At 38.7% G+C, this 27986-nt stretch overlaps 2 protein-coding genes across 3 annotated transcripts in view; one reads left to right on the plus strand and one right to left on the minus strand.

The window, feature by feature from the left end:
* The window catches only part of Cpsf160 (cleavage and polyadenylation specificity factor subunit 1), a 171685-nt gene that overhangs the window by 39748 nt on the left and 103951 nt on the right, over positions 1-27986 (minus strand). For both annotated transcript variants that reach the window (XM_071693503.1, XM_071693505.1), the window contains one exon: positions 2888-3073. In XM_071693503.1, the coding sequence (XP_071549604.1) occupies positions 2888-3073 (186 nt within the window). The remainder of the gene's footprint in view (positions 1-2887; positions 3074-27986) is intronic.
* Positions 9118-27971, plus strand: LOC139765715 (uncharacterized). The gene is made up of 4 exons (XM_071693506.1): positions 9118-9221; positions 20454-20604; positions 24776-24870; positions 25369-27971. Exons 2-4 carry the CDS (start codon positions 20469-20471, stop codon positions 25957-25959), a joined length of 822 nt encoding a protein of 273 aa, XP_071549607.1. The 5' UTR covers positions 9118-9221; positions 20454-20468; the 3' UTR covers positions 25960-27971.

Genomic DNA, 27986 nt, shown 5'->3' on the forward strand with positions numbered 1-27986 from the left:
GGTTGACGTGCTGTCAGTGGATTGAATCAAGGCATGTGAAGCGTCTGGGGTAAACCATGGAAAGCTGTGTAGGTATGTATATTTGCGTGTGTGGACGTATGTATATACATGTGTATGGGGGGGGGGGGGGTTGGGCCATTTCTTTCGTCTGTTTCCTTGCGCTACCTCGCAAACGCGGGAGACAGCGACAAAGTATAATAAAATAAATAAAATATAATATATATATATACACACAGACATATACATATATACACATATACATAATTCATATTGTCTGCCTTTATTTATTCCCATCGCCACCTCGCCACACATGGAATAACAACCCCCTCCCCCCTCATGTAAGCGAGGTAACGCTTGGAAAAGACAACAAAGGCCACATTCGTTCACACTCAGTCTCTAGATGTCATGTAATAATGCACCGAAACCACAGCTTCCTTTCCACATCCAGGCCCCACAGAACTGTCCATGGTTTACCCCAGACGCTTCACATGCCCTGGTTCAATCCAATGACAGCACGTCGACCCCGGTATACCACATCGTTCAAATTCACTCTATTCCTTGCACGCCTCTCACCCTCCTGCATGTTCAGGCCCCGATCACTCAAAATCTTTTTCACTCCATCTTTCCACCGCCAATTTGGTCTCCCACTTCTCCTCATTCCCTTCACCTCTGACACATATATCCTTTTGGTCAATCTTTCCTCACTCATTTTCTCCATGTGACCAAACCATTTCAAAACACCCTCTTCTGCTCTCTCAACCACGCTCTTTTTATTTCCACACATCTCTCTTACCCTTACGTTACTTATTCGATCAAACCACCTCACACCACATATTGTCTTCAAACATCTCATTTCCAGCACATCCACCCTCCTGCGCTCAACTCTATCCATAGCCCACGCCTCGCAACCATACAATATTGTTGGAACCACTATTCCTTCAAACATACCCATTTTTGCTTTCCGAGATAATGTTCTCGACTTCCAAACATTCTTCAAGGCTCCCAGAACTTTCGCCCCCTCCCCCACCCTATGATTCACTTCCGCTTCTATGGTTCCATCCGCTGCCAGATCCACTCCCAGATATCTAAAACACTTTACTTCCCCCAGTTTTTCTCCATTTAAACTTATCTCCCAAATGACTTGACCCTCCACCCTACTGTACCTAATAACCTTGCTCTTATTCACATTTACTCTTAACTTTCTTCTTTCACACACTTTACCAAACTCAATCACCATCTTCTGCAGTTTCTCACATGAATCAGCCACCAGCGCTGTATCATCAGCGAACAACAACTGACTCACTTCCCAAGCTCTCTCATCCACAGCAGACTGCATACTTGCCCCTCTTTCCGAAACTCTTGCATTCACCTCCCTAACAACCCCATCCATAAACAAATTAAACAACCATGGAGACATCACACACCCCTGCCGCAAACCTACATTCACTGAGAACCAATCACTTTCCTCTCTTCCTACACATACACATGCCTTACATCCTCAATAAAAACTTTTCACTGCTTCTAACAACTTGCCTCCCACACCATATATTCTTAATACCTTCCACAGAGCATCTCTATCAACTCTATCATATGCCTTCTCCAGATCCATAAATGCTACATACAAATCCATTTGCTTTTCTAAGTATTTCTCACATACATTCTTCAAAGCAAACACCTGATTCACACATCCTCTACCACTTCTGAAACCACACTGCTCTTCCCCAATCTGATGTATAGGTATGTATATGTGCGTGTGTGGAGGTGTATGTATATACATGTGTATGTGGGTGGGTAGGCCCATTCCTCATCTGTTTCCTTGCGCTACCTCGCTAATGCAGGAGACGGTGACAAAGTATAATAATAATAATAATAATAATAATAATAATAATAATAATAATAATAATAACAATAATAATAATAATAATAACAATAATAATCTACTGGTGGCATCATATTTCAATCTAGCCTCCCTGGAAAATACACTTGCATATAGCTGAGGCTGGGACAAAGTTGTAAGTGCTATTTCACGGGCTGTGTGTGTGTGTGTGTGTGTGTGTGTGTGTGTGTGTGTGTGTCAGTCAACCTTCCCTAGCTTTCAGTTCTACAGTTTTTTCTACTTTCTGCTTGTGACTGCATATAATAGCAAGCATTCATTCACTTAACTTACAAATGATTATATTTTCCTAAGTTCTTCCTGCCCTTGTCAGTAACCTATGCTATGCAACAACCGTGTCTCTAGCCATTACCCTATGGGTGAAACTGCAGTCTTCTATGAAAGATGAAAACACTTAGCTCAAGTAAATCTTTCATCAAATGATATCAGACCAAACCTATAGAGGACAAATTGGGTACAGTTCATAACTTTGAAGCCTTCGGGAGGCACATCATGTATAAAGCCAAACCTACAATATGCTTTCAAGTTTTAGTCACTACATCTAAAAAGCACAAAGAGCTAATAGAGGAAGGTCCAGAGGAGAACAACAGAGATGGTACTAGTATTAGAAAACCTTGGTGACAGAAAAACACCCACCATATAGGAGAGAAGAGGGAGGAGTGAACTTATCAAAACCTCTACTTTCATTTAACAGACTGATGATGACAGTGAACAGTTCTTCAAGAGATGCAAGGACAAATCACCCAGAAGACATAACAAGAATTTAAGCAAGATTTTGTTTAAAAAGGTGTAAAGAGGTAATTCTGTATTATAAGAGTGGTGGATGAATGGAATACAATGAATGAGGGAGTGGCAGATATGGACAGCAAACGGAAATTCAAAAGATTGTATGAAAGCAGAAAATTGTGAAGAGAATGGGGCCCCACATGTGTAAACATCTTCCCTATACAGCACAAATAAGAAACTATATAAACCCTATAAATCAAATCTTACCTTGTCATCACCATTAAACTTCCAGATCTTGAGTGTAGGCTCAGAGCTTGAAGTAACAACACAGTAGGTCTTTGTCTCCAAATGGTGAACAATAAAGTGAGGGGTACATCTCAGTGGAACTTTTCGCACTGGCCAAGGAGCATCATACGAAAGGATTGTAGGCAACAAGCAGATTCGCAGAGAGTCCTGTAAGAGTTTTCACATTAAAAATGAAATAGTTAAGAAACATCTTCAGAGACACAATTACACCATCTACGTGGTTAAAATCTGATACTTGGCTTTTCTTTTCTTTTGTACTTAATTGTCATTTCCAGTGCTTGCGAGGTAGCGTTAGGACCAAAAAAAGAAAAGCTACATCTCCTTACATTAACTCATATATATATTTATCAATATAACTAGTACACTTGATTGCTGTTTCCCAAGTCAACGAGTGAGGTAGTGCCATTAAACAGACGAAGAATGGCCCATCCTCTCATATACACATACATACATATATATATATATATATATATATATATATATACATAAATGCCTATATATATACGCATACACAGACACATGCACATATTCATACTTGCTTGCCTTTATCCATTCCTGTCACTACCCTGTCCCACAGGAAACAGCATCGCTACCCCCTGCTTCAGCGAGGTAGAGCCAGGAAAACAGACAAAAAAGGCCATAGTCTTTCACACTCAGTCTTTAGCTGTAATGTGTAATGCACTGAAAGCACAGCTCCCTATCCACATCCAGGCCCCACAGACTCTGCCATGGTTTATCCCAGACGTTTCACATGCCCTGGCTCAGTCCATTGGCAGAACGTAGACCCTGGTATACCACATCATTCCAATTCAATCTACTCCTTGCACAGCTCTCACCCTCCAGTACGTTCAGGCCCCGATCACTCAAAATCTTTTTCACTCCATCCTTCCACCTCCAACTTGGTATCCCACTTCTCCTTGTTCCCTTTTTGTCAACCTTTCCTCACTCATTCTCTTCATATGTTCGAACCATTTCAACACACCCTATTCTGCTCTCTCAACTGCACTCATTATATTTCCACACATCTCTTACCCTTTCATCACTTACTCAGTCAAACCACCTCACACCGCATACTGTCCTCAAAGGTTTCATTTTCAGCAAATCTACTCTCCTCTGTAACCCTATCTACAGCTCATACCACACAATCATATAATATTGTTAGAACTACTATTCCTTCAAACATACCCATTCTTTCTCTCCGAGATAACATTCTCTTTTTCCACACATTCTTCATTGCTAACAGAACTTTTGCCCCCTCCCCCACCCAATGACTCACTTCTGCTTCTATAGTTCCATTCACTTCCAAGTCCACTCCCAGATACCTAAAGCACTTCACTTCCTCCAATTTTTCTCCATCCAAACTTAAATCCCAAATAATTTGTCCCTTAACCTAGCTGAACCTAATAACCTTGCTCTTATTCACACTTGCTCTCAACTTTCTCTTTTCACACACTCTTCCAAACTTGGTCACCAACTTTTGCTGTATATTTGGCAAACAACAACTGACTCACTTCCCAGGTCCTCTCACTCCTAACACACTACATACTTGCCCATCTGTCCAAAACTACAGCATTTGCCTCCCTAAACACCCTATCCATAAACAAGTTGAACAACCATGGTGATATCACACACCCCTGTTACAGACCGACCTTCAAGGAGAACTAATCACTCTCCCCTCTTCCTACTCGTACACATGCCTTACACCCTTGATAAAAACTTTTCACTGCTTCTACCAGTTTACACCCCACTCCATATACTCTTAAGAACTTCCACAATGCATCTCTAATAACTCTATCATATGCCTTCTCCAGATCCATAAATGCTACATACATATGCATTTGTTTTTCTAAATATTTCTCAAATATTTGCTTTGAAGAATGTGAGAAATACTTAGAAAAGCAAATGGATTTGTATGTAGCATTTATGGATCTGGAGAAGGCATATGATAGAGTTGATAGAGATGCTCTGTGGAAGGTATTAAGAATATATGGTGTGGGAGGCAAGTTGTTAGAAGCAGTGAAAAGTTTTTATCGAGGATGTAAGGCATGTGTACGTGTAGGAAGAGAGGAAAGTGATTGGTTCTCAGTGAATGTAGGTTTGCGGCAGGGGTGTGTGATGTCTCCATGGTTGTTTAATTTGTTTATGGATGGGGTTGTTAGGGAGGTGAATGCAAGAGTTTTGGAAAGAGGGGCAAGTATGAAGTCTGTTGGGGATGAGAGAGCTTGGGAAGTGAGTCAGTTGTTGTTCGCTGATGATACAGCGCTGGTGGCTGATTCATGTGAGAAACTGCAGAAGCTGGTGACTGAGTTTGGTAAAGTGTGTGGAAGAAGAAAGTTAAGAGTAAATGTGAATAAGAGCAAGGTTATTAGGTACAGTAGGGTTGAGGGTCAAGTCAATTGGGAGGTGAGTTTGAATGGAGAAAAACTGGAGGAAGTGAAGTGTTTTAGATATCTGGGAGTGGATCTGGCAGCGGATGGAACCATGGAAGCGGAAGTGGATCATAGGGTGGGGAGGGGGCGAAAATTCTGGGAGCCTTGAAGAATGTGTGGAAGTCGAGAACATTATCTCGGAAAGCAAAAATGGGTATGTTTGAAGGAATAGTGGTTCCAACAATGTTGTATGGTTGAGAGGTGTGGGCTATGGATAGAGTTGTGCGCAGGAGGATGGATGTGCTGGAAATGAGATGTCTGAGGACAATGTGTGGTGTGAGGTGGTTTGATCGAGTAAGTAACGTAAGGGTAAGAGAGATGTGTGGAAATAAAAAGAGCGTGGTTGAGAGAGCAGAAGAGGGTGTTTTGAAATGGTTTGGGCACATGGAGAGAATGAGTGAGGAAAGATTGACCAAGAGGATATATGTGTCGGAGGTGGAGGGAACGAGGAGAAGAGGGAGACCAAATTGGAGGTGGAAAGATGGAGTGAAAAAGATTTTGTGTGATCGGGGCCTGAACATGCAGGAGGGTGAAAGGAGGGCAAGGAATAGAGTGAATTGGAGCGATGTGGTATACCGGGGTTGACGTGCTGTCAGTGGATTGAATCAAGGCATGTGAAGCATCTGGGGTAAACCATGGAAAGCTGTGTAGGTATGTATATTTGCGTGTGTGGACGTATGTATATACATGTGTATGGGGGGGGTTGGGCCATTTCTTTTGTCTGTTTCCTTGCGCTACCTCGCAAACGCGGGAGACAGTGACAAAGTATAATAAATAAATAATAAATCAATTAATATGTACTCTAATAATGCCTGATGACCATTTTTTAAACCAGGTATTCCTAATCACCAGGCTTTTTTCACCACACAAATACACAAGCTCTTCACCGTTTCCATTCACAACACTCAATACCCCATGTGCACCAACCACACCCTCAACTTCCACATTACTCATCTTCCCATTCAAATCACCCATCACTAATACCAGGTCTCGTGCACCAAAACTACTGACACACTCATTCGGCTGCTCCCAAAACATTTGCCTCTCCTGATCTTTCTTCTCAAGACCATGTGCATAAGAACCAATAGTCACCCATCTCTCACCATACATTCTCAGTTTTATCCACATCAATCAAGAATTTACTTTCTTACACTCTAATCACACACTCCCACAACTCCTGCTTCAGGAGGACTGCTACTCCATCATTAGCTCTTGTCCTCTCACCAACCCCTAACTTTCCTCCTAAGATGTTTCCAAACCATTCTTCCCCTTTACACATGAGCTTCATTTCATTCAGAGCCAGAACATCTAAGTTTCTTTCCTCAAACATACTACCTATCTCTCCTTTCTTTTCATCTTGATTACATCCACACATTCAGACACACCAATCTGAGCCTTCGAGGAGGTTTAGCACTCCCTGCTTGACTCCTTCTTCTGTTTTCTTTCTAGAAATTGAAATACAAGACTCCCCCTATTCCTGCCCCCTTTAGTTACCTTCTACAATACACAGGAAATATGGAGGAAAAATTCTTTCTCTCCTTACATCCCTTAAAATATCTGAATCACTTTATTCATTCTTTACTTCAAAAAGTATATAAGGAGTGCAGATGGCATCCTTTATTGATGCATTTATCTTTTCAGGCAGGGCCAATTTCTAGGAACATTATCTAAAAAAGTACAGGTACAACTTCAAAAATCTGGATTTGATAAATTTGGAAGCCAGAAATTGGAAAAAATTTTGTTAAGAGTATATGAGGGCAAATGTTCCATTTTATAGATTATCTAAATAATTTCTATTCAGCTTGTAAGTACAACTTGTATTAAGGAAATGTGACTCCACAAGAACTATTCAAATTGGCTTTACTGTGGTAAAGATCTACAAATTGCAACTCCTACCCCTTCATCGAGCCTACTGCCATGTATGAGACAACTAAGCCAGAGCTTATCTTTGATGGCCTTCCATGGATGATGCCAACAACCCTTACCATGAATGAATGCAAGTTCTGCCTCCTGTTTCACTTACTGTCTCACAATCAGCCCTCCTAATTCTATGAAACTACCTAATCAACATAATGCATTATGAAAGCTCATTAAGGAAGGATTTTGGTTGTTAAGTTCTGTATAATAATTTTAGTAAATGTTTATGAAAAGTTTTATATAGTAAATATAAAAACTGTTCTATTTAAAATTAATTCAGACAGCAGTTTGTGAGTCCATTTTGAAAATCCATAAACTTCATAAATGTGTGTATTACTCAGTCCCAAGCAGTATAGATCTTTAATAACAATAACCACATCTATGGTTTGATTGAGTAAGTAATGAGAGGGTAAGAGAGATGTGTGATGGTAAAAAGAGCATGGTTGAGACAGCAGAAGAGGGAGTGTTAAAATGGGCTGAACATATAGAGAGAATGAGTGAAGAAAGGTTGACAGAGAGCATGTATGTGTCAGAAGTGGAGGGAACAAGGAGAAGCAGGAGACCAAATTGGAGGTGGAAGGATGGAGTGAAAAAGATTTTGACTGACTGGGGCCTGAACATGCAGGAAGGTGAAAAGTATGCATGGAATTGAATGACTTGGAACAATGTGGGGAAACTGGGGTAAATGTGCTATCAATGGACTGCACAAGGGCATGTGAAATGTTTGGAGTAAACCATGGAAAAGTCTGTGGGACTGGATGTGGATAGGGAGTTGTAGTTTTGGTGTACTACAAATGACAGATATATGTAATTGTACATGCATCTGCACATAAGCATATGTAAACTATGTAAACATAGTGTAAAAATAAACTATGTAAACATATTGTAAAAATAAAGATACTTCCAAGGTACACTGAAATACAAAAGAGATGTAGTTAGAAGAATCATCTCAAAACAAATAATGATAAATAACAAAAAACTTGTAAATGCTGACAATGGTGATATGTGATCATCATGAACCTCTTTAGCAGTTAATCATCCAATGAGTTTTGAACATGTGAAAGACTATATTTTCCTGCATGGAAGACCAGTAAGAAAATGAAAACCTTAATGTCTTAGGGATAATACTTAAATATCATCCCAATGATATTCTGTGGCTTTTACCCACCACCTGCCCCTAAAGGTATTATCATCTTACATGACCAACTGTTCATCAATGTCTTATTGATGTTACATTGAAGATCTATGGTCAAACCTACCAAGTGACTGCTTAAACTCATCCCAGCTAAATTCCAAACTATACTACAAGTAAAGGAGATTAAAATGAGGGAAAGAAGGCTGGGAAGAAAAAGGAAGGCTTACTCATTAGTCTGCCTAAAAGGGAGAAATACATCTTCACAACTTCAAAGCCCTTTTCTTTCCAAAAAGGATTCAGCAAGGGAGTAAAACCAAATGGAGGATGAAAAAGAATCTTGAACAAAATGGGTTAAACTGATATGTTTTGTTAATTTTTAGAATTTTTTGAAAAACTGAGAATATTTTAAGTAACATCAATACATAAACAATCATATGTATGGATGGGTAAGCATAACATCATCTAGAGAATGACATTAAGTATCAGACATATAATTTTTCAATCACTTTATCATAACACTGTAAAAAATAATTTGATAAATTATCAATTTGCCGATCTAAATATGAATATTTTTCAAGATATAATGAAAAAAGTACAATGTTATGCACAAACCATATCTAAAGTATAATAAGAATAAATAGAAAACAAGTATTAGTTAAGTATACCCATAATTAAAGAAAACGACAGCTGGGCCATGCAAGAGTGTGCCAAGTACGGTGGAGAGTAAAAATAGCCAGACCTCTGCACACAACAGGTTCCACTCTCTCTCTCTCAACACCATACCAAAACAAATAACTTCATCTACTGGTCCCTGGTGAGCTACTTTTTCCTTACAGTTTACAGGACATCACTTACAAATGAAATAACTATATAGCTCTAAACATGCATTAAGGAGGATTCTGTCTGTCATGTCTATGCTATGGTCAGTGAAAATATAAACCATAAAACATGCATTATTCTGATTACAAAATTTGATAACCTCATTATACAAGAAGCTTCCTATAACTAGAGATAGGTTTCAAGACAGCATCTCTATATAAAGCAATGAAACTACAAGAACTTCCCAACAACTTTCTCAAAAGAGTTCTGAAGATGCTGAACCTGCCAGAAAATAGTGATGACAGAAGGGTAAAGAGGGTAGTGTATGAAGTACAGAACAGGCAACTTAATAGGATAATATAAATAAAAAATTGAAAAGTAAATGAAAATCTTCGAAATAAAATTAATAAAAGTTTCAAAGTATAAGAAGCTATACAATAAGGAGTTGGATAGAAACAAAACAGAATACTTTTGACTGACTGTACAAAGGCAATTATTGTTCCAGTGTATATATGAAACTTAAGCAAATGCTTTCACGTGAATTATGCAGAAAAAAGTAACATTATCATAACTTGGAGATGAGTGATTGAGTTTGGTGGATTAACCTTTTGTTGACAAAGAACAGGGAGGGTTTAAGAAGGATAGACAGTGTGTAGATCAGCTTTTAAAGAGGGTACAGTATATGCAACATTAAAAAAAAGAAAAGTTCTTTGGGAAATGCTGACTTCTGAATGCCATCAAGAGCTATAGTGGAAGTTGTAATAGTAAACAGTGTTATGAATAAAATGAACTGAATAAACTGTAAGTGCAATAATGGTGCTGTGATTCTACCACTGTAATAGACAGGTTTTATTCATGAGGCACTGTGTGAGATGAGAAAGGTGGGGTGATCATAATGTGATAATTAACTGAAGAGAGATAGAATGGATACTGCTGCGATGTTAACTAAGTAAGGGAAAGAGTTGGACACAACAAAAGGCAGATGTAGGGTCGGGGTGGTATGTGAAGTGAGACAGTCAGGGAAAGTGGTTTGGTGAAAAGAGGTGGTGAAAGTCTTGCAGAAAATGAAATCCGGCAAGGTGGCAGGACTGTATAATATTGCAGGTGAACTTATCAAGAAGGGGGTGACTGTATTGTTGATTGGTTGGTAAGCATACTCAATGTATGTATGGATCATGGTCAAGTAACTACGGATTGGAAATATGCATGCATAGTGCCATTTGCATAAAGGCAAAGGGGATAAAGGTGAATGTTCAAACTACAGAGGCATAAGTTTGTTGAATATCCCTGAAAAATTATAAGAGAGAGAGAGAGAGAGAGAGAGAGAGAGAGAGAGAGAGAGAGAGAGAGAGAGAGAGAGAGAGAGAGAGAGAGAGAGAGAGAGAGAGAGAGAACCATGGTTTCAAAAGTGGTAGAGGATGCATGGATCAGGTGTTTGCTTTGAAAAAAAGTGTGTTGGAAATACTTAGAAAAACAGATACATTTGAATGTGGCATTTATGAATCTGGAAAAGGTATATGATGGAGTTAACAGACAAGCTTTGTGGGAGGTCTTAAGAATATATGGTGTTGGAGTGATGTTAAATTTGCTTATGGATGGGGTAGTGAGGGAGGTAAATGCAACAACTTTGGAAAGAGGGATGAGTATGAGGTCTCTTGGGAATGAAAGGGCCTCGGCCTCGGAAGTGGATCAGTTTTTCATTAATGATACAAAACTGGTGGCTGATTCAAGTGAGAAACTGCAGAAATTGAAGACTTGAGTTTGAAAGATTGTGTGAAAGGGGAAATTTGAGAGTACATATGAATATATTAGGTTCAGCAGGGTTGAGGGACAAGCTAGTTGGGGTGTAAGTTTAAATGGAGAAAAATTGCAAGTGAAATATTTCATATATCTGGGAGTGGACTTGGCAGTGAATGGAACCATGGAAATGGAAGTGAATCATAAGGTGGGGAAGGGTTCTGGCAATGAAGAATGTGTGGAAAGAGAAATGTTATCTTGGAGAGCAAAAAAAATGGGTACATCTGAAGGAATAGTAGTTCCAACAATATCATAGGGTTGCGAGGCATGGGCTATAGATAGGACTGTTCAGAGAAGGTGGATGCGTTGGAAATAAAATGTGTGAGAACAATATGTGGTGTGAGGTGGTTTGATCTAATAAGTAAAGAAAGGGTAAGAGATAAGTGGTAATAAAAAGAATGTGGTCGAGAGGGCAGAAGAGGGTGTGTTGAAATGGTTTATACATATGGAAAGAATGAGTGAGGAAAGGTTGACAAAAAGAGGATATATATGTCAGAAGTGAGGGGAACAAGGAGAAGTGGGAGACCAAATTGGAGGGGAGAAGGATGGAGTGAAAATGATTTTAAGCAACTGGGACCTGAACATGCTGGAAGGTGAAAGGCGTGCATAGAAAAAGAGTGAAGTGGAACGATGTAGTATAATGGGGTCAACGTGCTATCAATGGACTGAATCAGGGAATGTGAAACATCTGGGGTAAACATGGAAACTTCTATAGGGCCTGGACGTGGATAGGGAGCTGTAGTTTTGGTGCATTACACAACAGTCAGAAAATGGATGTGAGCAAATGTGACCTTTCTCCACGTGTTTTCTGGCACTACCTCGTTGTCATAAGGTGTGGTGATGCTATTTCCTGTGGGGTGGGGAGGAGATGGAAAAAGTATGTGAGCATATATGTATGTGTATATGTATGTATGGAAAGGATCAAAATTTTGTGCATGATCAAGTATGTTCCTCTGAGTCCACGGGGAGATGAAACACGATAAGTTCCCAAGTGCACTTTCATGTAATAATCACATCATCAGGGGAGATACAAGAAAGAAATATAGGTCAGTTGATATACAATGAAGAGACATAGCTAGGACACCATTTGGTAAACGAGTGACTGTCCAAGACAGACAACGAGCGCATCATAAACTTATCATGTGGACAAGAAGGGAAATTGTTTACAAATTTTATCAAATATAAAGCTATCCAATTTGTATAGGCCTTCACTAATATTAAGGTTATAATTCTTTGTGCATCTAATAATAGAAGATTCAATGATATTTCTCGTGGTACTGGAGTTAGAGTTAACAACTGAGATGGCTTTATTCCAGTCAATACAATGATCATAGTTTTTAATATCATTAAACAAGGCATTTGATTCTTGTACTGTACTTATACTATATTCATATTGCTTAAGTCTAACATAACAACATGACAGAGTTAAATTATCATCACTTCAATCTACGTTCCTTAGGGCATTACGTATTTGCAGTCCAGAGTTTATTGATGTTGAGTTTGAGAAAACATATTCTACTGGATCTAAGTTAAAGTAGCCTAGATCTTTCATTGATAAATCCCTTAAGTTAGCAAAGAAATCATCTTATAAGAGTTGAACCCAAACCTCCCATTCACACCATGAATCTTTTAGTTCTCCCGTTTAAAAAGAAATTTACTATACTTAAAATGTTACTTAAATCCTTTAATGTAAATTTTGCCTTCAGCAACAATAATACTATAAAGAATATCTTAATCAGGAACTCACCAGAAATTCTCCTGGATGCATCTATAAAGTGCCATGTAGAAATTGTGATAAGTTTTAAGTTGGGCAGACTGTTAGACTTTAGCAATATAAATATGGTATAAGAACAGGAAGAGAATCAAATGCCTTGTTTAATCATGTTAAAAACTATGATCACTTTACTGACTGGAGTAATGCCATATCAGTTATCAACTCTAACTCCAGTACCAAGGGAAACATCACTGAATCTTCTATTATCAAATTCACAAAGAATTATAACCTTAATATTTGTGAAGATCTATACAATTTGGATAGCTTTATTGTTGATAAAATCTGTATACAATTCCCCTTCTTGTCTGCATAATAAGTTTATGATACACTCACTGTCTGTCTTGGACAGTCCTTTGTTAACCAAATGGTGTCCTAGCTATGTCTCTTCGTTGTATATCGATTGACATATTTCTTTCTTGTATCTCCCCAAATGATGTGATTATTACACAAAAGTGCACTTGGGAACTTATTGTGTTTCATTTCCCTGTGGACTCATAGGAATATGTATGTATATGTACGTATGAGTGAGTGTATATATGTATACATATATTCATTTATATATCTATTCATTATGCTTGATTGTCATTTCCCTTATCAGCGAGGCAGCACCAGGAAACAGATGAAGAATGGCTCATCCACTCATATACACATAAACACCCATACACGCATATATACATAATTATACATATACAGCTGGTGGCTGATTCATGTGAGATACTGCAGAAGCTGGTGACTGAGTTTGGTAAAGTGTGTGAAAGAAGAAAGTTAAGAGTAAATGTGAATAAGAGCAAGGTTATTAGGTACAGTAGGGTTGAGGGTCAAGTCAATTGGGAGGTGAGTTTGAATGGAGAAAAACTGGAGGAAGTGAAGTGTTTTAGATATCTGGGAGTGGATCTGGCAGCGGATGGAACCATGGAAGCGGAAGTGGATCATAGGGTCGGGGAGGGGGCGAAAATTCTGGGAGCCTTGAAGAATGTGTGGAAGTCGAGAACATTATCTCGGAAAGCAAAAATGGGTATGTTTGAAGGAATAGTGGTTCCAACAATGTTGTATGGTTGCGAGGTGTGGGCTATGGATAGAGTTGTGCGCAGGAGGATGGATGTGCTGGAAATGAGATGTTTGAGGACAATGTGTGGTGTGAGGTGGTTTGATCGAGTAAGTAACGTAAGGGTAAGAGAGATGTGTGGAAATAAAAAGAGCGTGGTTGAGAGAGCAGAAGAGGGTGTTTTGAAATGGTTTGGGCACATGGAGAGAATGAGTGAGGAAAGATTGACCAAGAGGATATATGTGTCGGAGGTGGAGGGAACGAGGAGAAGAGGGAGACCAAATTGGAGGTGGAAAGATGGAGTGAAAAAGATTTTGTGTGATCGGGGCCTGAACATGCAGGAGGGTGAAAGGAGGGCAAGGAATAGAGTGAATTGGAGCGATGTGGTATACCGGGGTTGACGTGCTGTCAGTGGATTGAATCAGGGCGTGTGAAGCGTCTGGGGTAAACCATGGAAAGCTGTGTAGGTATGTATATTTGCATGTGTGGACGTATGTATATACATGTGTATGGGGCTGGGTTGGGCCATTTCTTTCGTCTGTTTCCTTGCGCTACCTCGCAAACGCGGGAGACAGCGGCAAAAAAAAAAAAAAAAAAAAAAAAAAAAAAAAAAAAAATACAAATCAACATATACATAAATACATACACATACACAAACATATAAATATATACACATGTAACCATTCATACTTACATGCCTTCATCCATTCTTGGCACTACCCCACTCCACAGGAAACAGCATCATTAATCCTTGCTTCAGCAAGGCAGTGCCAGGGAACCAGACAAAAACAGACCACATTTGGTCACACTCAGTATCTAGCTGTCATGTGTAATGCACTGAAACCACAGCTCCCTATCCACAACCAAGCCCCACAGGCCTTTCTATGGTTTACCCCAAGCATTTCACATGCCTAGGTTCAGTCCACTGACAGCATGTTGACCTCGGTATACCGCATCGTTCCAATTCACTCTATTCCTTACATACCTCTCACCCTTTTGTATGTTCAAGCCCCAATCCCTCAAAATCTTTTTCTCTCCATCCTTCCACCTCCAATTTGGTCTCCCGTTTCTCCTTGTTCCCTCCACCTCTGACACAAATATCCTCTTTGTTAATCTTTCCTCACTCATTCTCTCCATATGTCCAATCCATTTCAACACACCCTCTTCTACTCTCTCAACCACACTCTTTTCATTTCCACACATCCCGCTTAACCTTTCATTAATTACTCAATCAAACCACCTCACATCACATATTGTCCTCAAACATTTCATTTCTAACACATCCACCCTCCTCCATACGATCCTATTTACAGCCCATGCCTCGCAACTGCATAATATTGTTGGAGCTACAATTCCTTCAAAAATACCCATTTTTGCATTCTAAGACAATGTCCTCTCCTTCCACACATTCTTCATTGCTACCAAAACCTTCGCCCCCTCCCCACCATGTGACTCACTTCCACTTCCATGGTTCCACTCACTGCTAAATCCACTCCCAGATATCTAAAACACCTCACTTCCTCCAATTTTTCTCCATTCAAACTTGCATCCCAATTAACTTGTCCCTCAACCCTACTGAACCTAATTTACATCTACTCTCAACTTTCTCCTTTCACACACTTTTCCAAACTCAGCCACCAACTTATGCAGTTTCTCACTCAAATCACCCTGTTGGGCCTGGCTGTGGTTTCGGTGCATTGAACATGACAGCTAGAGACTGAGTGTGAATGAATGCGGGATTTTTTGTCTGTTTTCCTGGCTCTACCTCGCTGACGCAGGAGATGGCTTGCTGTTTCCTGTGGGGTGGGGTGGTATCAGGAATAGAAGGAGGCAAGCATGAATATGCACATATGTATATATGTATATGGCTGTGTATGTGTATATGGCATATATGTGTATGTTGATATATATATGTATAAGTATGGGTGTGTATGTATATATATGCTCCACTTGTTACGTCTAACCATTCTGAGGCTTGACCATTAGTCTGTACTCTTTGTTTACAGCTAGATAACCAATTTTCTATCCACTGAAGTACAACCTAATCAATGCCATGTGGTTTCATTTTTGCTAGTAATCTTTCATGCAGAACCTTACTGAAAGCACATTGTAAGTCTAGATAGATGACATCAAGTGCCTTACTTCTGTTGTACATGTTAATCAGATCATAAAAGAAATGAGGCAGACGTGTCATACATGAGCAATTTCTCAATGAAATTGCTAATGTATGACAAATCTGCTTCACTGAGTGGTGATTCTCTAAATGGTTTAAAATTCTATCTGAAATGATAGGTTCTACAAGTTTTTCAACTGAAGATGTTACGCTAATAGGACAGTAATTTCAAGGCAGTGACTTATTACCGTTATTGAATATCTGTATTACAATGGCAAACTTCCATTTACCTGAATTTGTTCCTGTACCAAGTGACTTATTGAAAAGGGCAGTCAAGGGCTTTATCTCATTTTTCACTTGTTTCGTTGTTTTCAGATCAAACATACTAGGGCCTGCCATTTTATATATTTTCATTGTTTATTGCTGAAAATATGTTTTTGGTTTTAGTTTGTTGAAGAATATTCCCTTCTCTCATCAATAAAACTGGGTTCGGGACATGGGTCTTGTCTTCGATTGTAATCAGTAATCTCAACTACAGGAAATGACTGCTGGCATGATAAGCATGAGAGACTGTAAATTACTACAAAGAGGTGCATTACATTTGATGAGAATAAAAAATATAAACATCCAGGGCCCAAAGTTATTTATTCAATATACTGCCTGCGGCCATCAGAAATCCGATGTAATGTACAATGGAAAAATTTAAAAAGTACTTGGAAGTTCTGGTGAATGGATGAATGGAAAAATCAAAGTAGAGGGTGCAATAGTTCTGCAATGAGAAGTATTTATTCCAATGAGGATATAAAGTCAAGAGGCTGGAGAAGCACATGGATGAAAGTCTTTTGGATCATTTAGAATATATGGCAGATGACAGGGTGGTCAAGAACACAGTAGTATGGTAGAAGTTACAAAAAGGAGTTATAAACTCTGCAAGAAATGTACAGATGCACTGAGAGAACTGATTTGGGCTACACTGATATTTTCAGACGAAGATGCTAAGTGAATGACTGAGATCAGATGCAATGCAAGCATTTGTGTATGGAAGCAGTGTAACTGGAGATGGTCATACTTAATGTGCTGAGTCAAAAAGTAAGAAATACCTTGTAAATGTGGACATCCATGCTTCACTTTAACGAACCTAGCACAGGTTGAAGGTGTATACAAGTATAGTCAGAGAATAATTGTTCCTGACATAGTCCAAGAAATTGAAAATTCATTAAAAATGTTAGAGATGGCTAAATTCTATTGCAAATATTTTCTTTACACAGTATGTTTAACTAGCAAATAATAATAATTTACACTCTGAACATGACACTATCACTGAAGAGCCAACCTACCACCACATCAAGCCAAAAGAAATTGGATTCAGAATCAAACATGGATTACCAGGCTGCTAATCTAGCTGCTGATTTACAAACAAGGCCTATATGCAACAGCATTTCTGTGCTTTCAGTATAAAACATATAAAAGGCAGGTCCATAGTTTTTATGATGAAAGCCTAAGCATAATATCGGTTCTGAATCTTGGTACATACTCTTTCCCTCATCGGTTAAAATTTTCAGACCAAACAGATGCTTTTAATCCATATGTGGACTTTGCATTATGCCAATGAAATGTGAACCAATGTCTATGAGGTATATGGGTTTGAACAATCTTGCTTCTGTGAGTGCAAATAAATGTGTAAGGACAAATGATTAAAAGTGGTAGCTTTTGTGTATGCAGGCAATTATACTTAATATACTTAATGAACAAGGGTCAGCGATTTCAAAAACTTACCTTCCCTATGAAGAATATTTGATACAGAATTAAAGGTTTACTTCTAATTTTCACACAAAAAACATCAATGTAGTTACAACAGCAAACCAAATGAAAATATACACTTAAACTAAACAACAACTTCAACATATTTACACGAAATGAGTCTCAAAGGTATGTATATCATTCTAGATAAGCAGGTCATCCCTAATTAGAGTTATATTCCTCTACTTCTGCTTCTTCTTCTCTCAGAAATGCCAACAATTAGTAATAAAAAGACTATTTTTCTCTATAATGATGCACATTATCTGAAACAATGAAATGTCCACCTTCATTCTTTCAGACATTTCACAGACTCCATTCTTTTTAAAACTATGACTTTGAGACTCATAGCTGCACTGTCATTGTGTAGTAACTAAGAAGCTACTTTTATGTCAGTTGGGATGTAAACCACAATTTATTTATCTGTCTATCTATGTTTCTGATGCCCGTTTCCTTCATGCACTCCCTCAAGGGGCTGGCCAAAGCAAAAGCTTCCACAACTTGTGAACTCCAGTACTGTTTTATAGCCTTTAGTACCTCACCCTTAACAGGCCACTAGCAGAGGGCAAATCTGTAGTGTAGTGTAGTGTAGTGTTTTCAAATGTTCCTACCTACTTTTTCTACCTACTGTTCCAACCTATTCCTCTTCCCTTTACCTCTAAGCAAGAGCAAGCTGGTAATCAGTTCATGTCATGGCTGCAAACTGTGTTCTGTTGCTCTTTTCGTAAACACATATGATCTTGTATCAACACAGCTAAATCTGCATCATAATGTGACTAATTGCTTTCATATATCTCTCTGGATTTGGCAGTGGATGGAACCATGGAAGTGAATCATAGGGTGGGGGAGGGGGCGAAAGTTCTGGGAGTGTTGAAGAATGTGTGGAAGTCGAGAACATTATCTCGGAAAGCAAAAATGGGTATGTTTGAAGGAATAGTGGTTCCAACAATGTTATGTGGTTGTGAGGCGTGGGCTATAGATAGAGTTGTGCGGAGGAGGGTGGATGTGCTGGAAATGAGATGTTTGAGGACAATATGTGGTGTGAGGTGGTTTGATTGAGTAAGTAATAATAGGGTAAGAGAGATGTGTGGTAATAAAAAGAGTGTGGTTGAGAGAGTAGAAGAGGGTGTTTTGAAATGGTTTGGTCACATGGAGAGAATGAGTGAGGGAAGACTGACCAAGAGAATATATGTGTCAGAGGTGGAGGGAACGAGGAGAAGTGGAAGACCAAATTGGAGGTGGAAAGATGGAGTGAAAAAGATTTTGAGTGATCGGGGCCTGAACAAGCAGGAGGGTGAAAGGCGTGCAAGGAGTAGAGTGAATTGGAATGATGTGATATACCAGGGTCGACGTGATGTCAATGGATTGAACCAGGGCATGTGAAGCGTCTGGGGTAAACCATGGAAAGTTCTGCTGGGCTTGGATATGGAAAGGGAGCTGTGGTTTCGGTGCATTATTACATGACAGCTAGAGACTGAGTGTGAACGAATGTGGCGTTTGTTGTCTTTTTCCTAGCGCTACCTAGTGCACATGAGGGGGGAGGGGGTTGTTATATCATGTGTGGCGGGATGGCGATGGGAATGAATAAAGGTAGACAGTATGAATTATGTACATGTGTATATATGTATATGTCTGTATATTTATGTATACGTTGAGATGTATAGGTATGTACATTTGCGTGTGTGGACGTGTATGTATATACACGTGTATGTGGGTGGGTTGGGCCATTCTTTCGTCTGTTTCCTTGCACTACCTCGCTAACGCAGGAGACAGTGACAAAGCAAAATAAATAATAAATAAAAAATATCTCTCTGTATCTCTGATGCCTTTTCCTTTATGAAACTCCCTCAAGGGGGTGGCCACGGCAATTGAGCCGCCATAACTAGTGAACTCCAGTGATGCTTCTTAGCTTCTAGTGCCTCAACCTTAACAGACCACTGGCAGAGTGCAAGTCTATCGCAATGTTCCAACAGACTATTTCCATCTAATGTTTCTACCAAATGCTCTTGCCTACATGTGCCTACCTACTACTTAAATCTACTGCTCCTACCATTTTGACAAAAGGCAGGGTGAGTTATGAAGAATGAACTATGTGAGTTAAGTGTTGTCAAGTTTTATGTGTGAACAAGGAGAGATTCTATGTTTGTGGATGGAATGCCAGGTAGTCCATGTATGGGTGAGGCAGAAAGAAAAGACAGCTACCTGGGTCAGAGGAGTGCAACTTGACAACCACTGAACTGCTGGCTCACCATGCAGCCATCACTAACCCTCCCAATACCTTGGTGGGCAGTAATGGTAGTATACCTTTCTGGTCATCGGCTGCCTAGCAACAACTTCCTACTATTTGCTTTTAAAATACCTTTATTCATGATTCTTGTATAATTCTTTTTCTTAAAACAATTTTGAACAGCGCTTAATGTAGCAGCAGAGGGGAAATATGCAGGTGCATCTGAGAAAGGGAACTACCTCAATTCTGCAAAATTCCATTACCCACAATGGACTTAGTTCTACTATCTTCATATAAAACTTTACTATGTTAGCATCACATCACTTGTAATGCAAACACAATGACTGCCAAGCAATGAAGTGCAACTTGAATTTGGTCTCAAAGAATTGCAGGAGAGAAAACTACAGCAGGAGAACATGAGTTACAGTTAACAATGAGCTTATCATCAAATTTAATGTTCACTTATTTTGACAGATTACTATCATCATCATGGCCGAAAGCGACCATGAGCCTCTGACAAGTGAATCTGGCATAAGAAAGTTTTTCCGAGGTATTCTACCAAATTGGCCACATTCATCTCCACAAGGAGGTGCAACACCAATACATAATGAAACAGCAGAAACAGGTGAGAAAGCCCTTTAGAAATATTTCACTACAATGGCCACATTCATTTCCGAATTAAGATACACATCAATAAATGACAAACTGGTAAGAAATTTATACTTTACAATAGCTTTCCATACTTCAATTCTTACAATCATATCAGTGTCCAAATAAGATGCGCTGGACATATCTACCTGCTCATCCATACTGATACTATTACAGTAATCATTATCAATTAACATCACTGTGATGTGGCTTTCTCAATTACTATAACATCATCTGATGTTTCTTATATGAAGTTTAGCACATTGGTAGAAATGCAGCTGAGCTTTTCCAGAGAAATGGTGACTGTTTTATTAGCTGGTTAGTCAATCTTCTTAGTACTTGTGTGTCCCAAAATAACATCCCTGGGGACTAGCTGAATGCAGTTATAGTGCCCTTGTATAAAGGCAAGCACTAAGAAAGTGAATGCACAAATTACTGAGGTATAAGGCTGTTAAGAATAGCTAGTGAAAAGTATGAAGAGGCAATGACAGAAACCATGGTGGCATGTAAAGAGTATCTGATTGGGAGAAGCTATGTTCTGTGTGAGAAATATGTTGGGAAAGAAAAGGTTTTGTATATGGCATTCATGGAACTAAAGAAAGCATACAACAGGGCTGACATAAATGCCTTGAGGAAGGTGTTATGAATATATGATATGGGAAGAAAGCAACAATATGCAGAGAAGTTTTTACCAAAAGAATAAAATGTGCATTTGACTAAGTAGGAAGGAGGTTGGCTGTGGCCATGTGTGTGTGATGTCAAGAGAGCTGCTTAACCTGTTTGTGGATAGGTGATCAGGGAGGTGAATGAGATCTTGGAGCAAGGAGTGGGTCTACAGTATGCAGGGGGTTGGTTGGTTGGTGGTGGTTGAGAGAGAGAGAGAGAGAGAGAGAGAGAGAGAGAGAGAGAGAGAGAGAGAGAGAAAGAGAGAAAGAGAGAGAGAGAGAGAGAGAGAGAGAGAGAGAGAGAGAGAGAGAGAGAGAGAGAGAGAGAGAGAATCACCTGGGAGGTGAGCTAGTTGCTGTTGATAAGGCTCTGGTGGGAGACTTTAAAAGAGAAACTCCAGAGGCTGACGTCAGAGAGGGGGAGGGGGTTGTCATTTCATGTGTAGCGGGGTGGCAACGGGAATGAATAAGGGCAGACAGCATGAATTACGTACATGTGTATATATGTACATGTCTGTGTGTGTATATATATGTATATGTTGAGATGCATAGGTATGTATATGTATATGTGTATATATATGTATATGTTGAGATGTATAGGTATGTATATGTATATGTTCTGTGTGAGAAATATGTTGGGAAAGAAAAGGTTTTGTATATGGGAGGTGAGCTAGTTGCTGTTGCAGGTGATAAGGCTCTGGTGGGAGACTTTAAAAGAGAAACTCCAGAGGCTGACGTCAGAGAGGGGGAGGGGGTTGTCAATTCATGTGTAGCGGGGTGGCAACAGGAATGAATAAGGGCAGACAGTATGAATTACGTACATGTGTATATATGTACATGTCTGTGTGTGTATATATATGTATATGTTGAGATGTATAGGTATGTATATGTGCATGAGTGGATGTGTATGTATATACATGTGTTTGTGGGAGGGTTGGGCCATTCTTTTGTCTGTTTCCTTGCGCTACCTCACTAACACAGGGGACGGCGACAAAGTAGAATAAATAAATAAATATACTTTTAATGTTTTTCTGCATGTCATTAAAACAGTTTTAATATTTCCCATCATTCTCCTCTAATTTAGGAGACAGAACAGCGTCACCATACAGCATCTGTTGTAGCTTAAGTTTTGTTCTTCCATGGTTCACTTGTACAGCACAGTCATTCCACAGAACAGCATCATTCATATAAATCAGCTGTATTAGCTTGATTTTTGTTCCGTTGATCACCTGTACCCTACAAAATGCCCGCTGTATGTTTATGATGTTCTCTAACATTTTTTCTATCCACTCATACCACCATTTGCACATTTACTTCTTGCATTATAGATGTTGTAAACATCAGGTTTAAGCGAGAGGCATGCAAGGAATAGAGTGAATTGGAACAATGTGGTATACTGGGGTCGATGTGTTGTCAATGGACTGAACCACGGCATGTGAAGTGTCTGGGGTAAACCATGGAAAGGTCTGTGGGATCTGGATGTGGATAGGGAGCGGTGGTTTTGGTGCATTACAAATGACACCTAGAGACTGAGTGTGAACAAAGGTGGCCATTTTGTCTGTTTTCCTGTCGCTACCTTGCTTAAGTGGGGGATAGTGATGCTATTTCCTGTGTGGTGGGGTAGCGACAGGAATGGATAAAGGGAAGCAAGTATGAATATGTACATGTGTATATATTCCTGAATCCATGGGGAAAATGAAACACGATAAGTTGCCAAGTGCACTTTCGTGTAATAATCACATCATCAGGGGAGACACAAGAGAGAAACATAACAGTCAGTTGATACACAATGAAGAGAAATAGCTAGGACGCCATTTGGTAAACATGTGATTGTCCAAGACAGACAACGAGCGTATCATAAACTTATGTGGACAAGAAGGTGAATCGCTTACAAATTTTATCAACAATAAAGTTAATCAATTTGTATAGACCATCACTAATATTAAGATTATAATTCTTTGTTTATTTAATAATAGAAGATTCAATGATATTTCTAGTGGTACTGGAGTTAGAGTTAATAACTGAGATGGCAATACTCCAGTCAATACAATGGTCTTAGTTTCTAACATGATTAAACAAGGCATTTGTTTCGTGTTCCGTTCTTATACTATGTTGCTTAAGTCTAATAGAAAGATCCTTACCAGTCTGCCCAACATAAAACTTATCACAATTTCTACATGGCACTTTATAGATGCACCCATGAGAATTTTCTGGTGAATTCCTGATTAAGATATTCTTTATAGTATTATTGCTGCTGAAGGCAACATTTACATCAAAGGATTTAAGCAACATGGAAAGTAAAGTAAAATTTCATTCAAAAGGAGAACTAACAGATTCTTGGTGTCAATGGGAAGTTTGGGCTCAACTCTATGAAATGATTTCTTTGCTAACTTAAGGGATTTATCAATCAAAGATCTAGGCTACTTAACTTAGATCCAATAGAATATCTTCTCAAACTTTAAACTGCAAATACATAATACCCTAAGGAACATAGATTGAAACGATGAAAATTTACCTCTGTCATGTTGAGATGGGTAATAATGGATATATGAGCATACATTGATAGGTTTTCTGTATATGCTAAACTCATAGGAATATACTTGATCACGCATAAAATTGTGATCCTTTCCAATGTGTATATATGTATATGCCTGTGTATGTATATGTATCTATATGCTGAAATGTATATGTATGTATATATCTTTTTTCATCATACTTGATCGCTGTTTTCCGCATCAGTGAGGTAGCACCAGGAAACATGAAGAATGGCCCATCACTCATTTACACATGTATATACATAAACTCCCATACACATACATATACATATCAACACATACACATACATACATATACGTATATAAACATGTACATACTCACTTTCTTGCCTTCATCAAATCCTGGCGCCACCTCGCCCCACAGGAAACAGCATCGCTATCCTCTGCTCCAGTGAGGTGGCGACAGGAAAACAGACAAAAAGGACCACATTCATTCACACTTATTCTCTAGCTGTCATGTGTAATGCACTGAAACCACAGCTGCCTATCCATAACCAGGCTCTACAGACCTTTCCATGGTTTATCCCAGATGCTTCACATGCCCTGGTTCAGTCCATTGACAGCATGTCGACCCTGATATACCACATTGTTCCAATTCCCTCTATTCCTTGCACTTCTCTCACCCGACTGTATGTTCAGGCCCCGATCGCTCAAAATCTTTTTCTCTCCATCTTTCCACCTCCAATTTGGTCTCCCACTTCTTGTTTCCTCCACCAATGACACATCCTCTTTGTCAATCTTTCTTCACTTATTCTCTCCATATGTCCAAACCATTTCAACACACCCTCTTGTGCTCTCTCAACCAAACTATTTTTATTTTCACACATATATCTTACCCTTTCGTTACTTACTTGATCAATTTCTGAAGGATAAGAAGAACAAAAAGAGCAGCAATCAGACTGATCATAAATTATAAATTTTCCAACAGGAAATGAAGGAATCCTCTGCAAAGACACCTCAAACCTTAAGAGGAAATCATCACTATTGCAAAATGATGAATCAGACGACTCAGATTATGAAGAGGTAAGATTATGTGAACAATGATGTTTTCAATTCACATCATAACTGTTATAAAAGTAACAATATTGCCCATGATTTTCCTGCAACATTATTTGCAGAACCTTTTGTTACTGCATTAGAATTCCAAAGCAGCCATTACTGAGCATTTAAATATCTGCTGAAGATTTCCAATCAAATATTTGTATAAAACAAAAGCACAAAAGAAATCTGCAGCTATTTCCTGTAGTGTCCATGTTTATTGGAGGAAAATTCTGTGAAAAACAAACATGTATCTTGAAATATAAATATCAGTGAATCAATGAATTAGCTTTCAAACTATGAAATAGAACAGTATATTCACACTATTATGTTGAAGATTTGTAAACTCACAAACACTTAAACATTCCTTTTGTGACTATTGATAAAATCAAGCTACAATTCCTATCAAAAGTAAATGATATTCCAAATTCACTATTTCTTTACAAAATTTTATATCTGGTGACATTCTATTTCTCCAAACAGAATCTTCCTTCTAACAAGAGGCAGCGTATTACAGTATCTGCTATGAGTCGTCTCTTTGCTGAGTTTAGCCTAAGAGATAGGGAAAACATTGAAACACCAAGCACCCCAAATAATGAAAATGATAATGACACTCCAGCATTATATTCTCAAAAGGACAAAGTGATTTCCATTCCAGAACAAAAATCACAAAATCTTACTTTTCATAATGACACAGATGAGGGTACTACTAAAACTCAGAGCATCAATAATAATGATGAGGGCATTCCTGATATGAACAGTAAAACAGCTAGATTAAAGCAAGTAAAACGCGACAATAAAAGCACAGAACTTACATGTACACCTGAGGGAAAGCGGCAAAAAACTGATCTCCTACCCAAACAAAAAGAAAATGATAAAGACATTCTAAAGAAATGTGACACAACCTCAGAGGAAACAGTTAAAACTAACAAGCGGCAAGCTGAAACAAATGACAATGAGACTGAAGAAAATGAGGAGCATGCATCCAAGGTAAAACGTACAAGAAGATTAAGAAGAGGACTACGATTGTGTACCAACATAACATGTTACATTGAGCAGGTTCTCTATAACTAAAAGTAAAACAAGATGAATGTTAATAATAAACTCTTATGAAGAGACAACAGTAATTCTTGGAGGAAATGTTATGAAAAGATACCTAACTGTTTTATGAAAGTATCAGAGAATAGTGAGATTATGAAAGACAGCAAAATGCTGCTAACCAAGCTTTCAAGAATGGTGATAAATAAACCTGAACATAACTTTAAATGGATTCTGTCCACTTTATATTCAAAAAGTGTTTGTAATATCAAATGATAACAAATGGTTATTCACACTAAAAGAATTGTTGTGTGCATGACTTGCTAAATCATCATATTGGTAATGCAAAAGGATTATTTGTATCTTACAGCAAATTCAAAGCTAATGAGTCAGTCATTATTATAGTATAAACTCAAAAATTGATACATTCAAGTGACATATCTTTAAATAAAGAGGTCTTGAATAAACCTGGCATTTAGTTCAAGTCTTACTCAAATAAGGAAAAAGACTGGTTCTGCAATGTTTCTTTTAATTTTCTTTAATCTCTTCAACAATAAGCATCTTTAGTATGTTTCAGGGCCTCTGACCTGACCTTTAGGTTAGGATAGGTTAAAGGCCAGTAGTGCCATGGAGCTTTTGGAGATGAGAGCGTGGCTAAGATGGCCTGCAACCATACCTATAAGGGTATGATCAACTGTGAGTAGTATCAAGGATGTGGTGAAGATGACTTCTGAACTAACTCTTAAGGTTCAGATCAAATGCCAGTGGTGCTGAAGGTGTTGCAAAGATGAAGCTGATATGGAGATGATGATATAGCTAAGATGGTCTTTGACTTATCCATTTGGGCCAGTTTAAAGACCAGAGCTATTCAGAGTACAGCAAAAGTGAGAGTATCATGAAAATGGCTTTTCTTCTAGTCTAAGGCCAAAGATGAGTGTCATGAAAAAGGCTTTTGATCTAGTCTAAGGCCAATGGTTTTAAGGGTTTTGTAAAGATTAGGTTGTAGAAGACTGTCCTTGACCTGACCTTATATATAATAAAGCTGTAATGAAGACAAGGACACAGTGACATAGAGTGAATATGAGAGTGCAGCAAAGACAACCTTTGACCAGATTCATAAGGGTCAGGTCAAAGGCTAGTGGTGTCCAGGATGTAGTGATGAGGAGGGTGTACTGAGAGTATTGTGGTGAAAATTAGTCAAGGTTAGATCAAAGGCCAATGATATCAATGAGGTAGCAAAAATGAGTGCGGAAAAGGTTTGCTATGACAAATGAAGAGGCCTATGTTAAGATAAAGCATATCTAAGTTCATCAATGGTATACAATAATAAAGATGCTTTTGTCATTGGTCATGAAAATATGTATCTGTTAAGGATATAGCACATCCAAGTTTACTGAGGGTGTGGAGAAGACGAGTCTGGTGACAGTGCAGATAATGACAATCTGTATTCACATGCATATGTTGGCTTTACATATCTAAAATCATTTGCTCTGGGATAAAAATAACAGAATCAACCAAATTACATGCAAAAAATTGGAATCACTGAGTGCTTTAGCGAGATATGTTAACCCTATTTGGATGTCTTATAACGGCATTTTTCAGTCTTCTTTATAACTGCATTTTTCAGTCTTCTGAGGTTAATATGAATAAATAAATCATCATATAAAAACATGGATTTACATATAAAATGTTCATGAACATACAAGGAAAGAAGTTCATTTCAAGAAACTGGGCATCCCTCACCTCTCAATCAGAAGGGTTGGAGCTAGAAGCCCAATGTCAGTAAAGATATTTCTCATGAAAGGCAGTAGTAGTCAGTAGGAACATTAGGTAGGAGCCTCTGCAAACATTGTGTTAGAGTTACCCTCTGAGTGTAGCCTTTTAAGGGTGAGGCACCAAAGGCTAGGAAGCTTCACATTGAAGCTTCCTAGCATGTTTACCGAATGGCGTCCTAGCTTTGTCTCTTCGATGTATATCAACTAACTGTTATATTTCTCTCTTGTGCCTCCCCTGATGACGTGATTATTACATGAAAGTGCACTTGGGAACTTATGTTTCATTTA

This window comes from Panulirus ornatus, chromosome 55, assembly GCF_036320965.1.
Source record: "Panulirus ornatus isolate Po-2019 chromosome 55, ASM3632096v1, whole genome shotgun sequence".
NCBI lineage: Eukaryota > Metazoa > Arthropoda > Malacostraca > Decapoda > Palinuridae > Panulirus > Panulirus ornatus.

What these genes read in the sequence shown, in the direction of transcription:
- LOC139765715 (XM_071693506.1), top strand. Translation starts at nt 20,469, where the DNA reads ATGGCCGAAAGCGACCATGAGCCTCTGACAAGTGAATCTGGCATAAGA. An exon ending in TAATGAAACAGCAGAAACAG is followed by an intron (nt 20,605 to 24,775) that starts GTGAGAAAGCCC and finishes ATTTTCCAACAG; the next exon opens with GAAATGAAGGAATCCTCTGC. An exon ending in ACGACTCAGATTATGAAGAG is followed by an intron (nt 24,871 to 25,368) that starts GTAAGATTATGT and finishes TTCTCCAAACAG; the next exon opens with AATCTTCCTTCTAACAAGAG.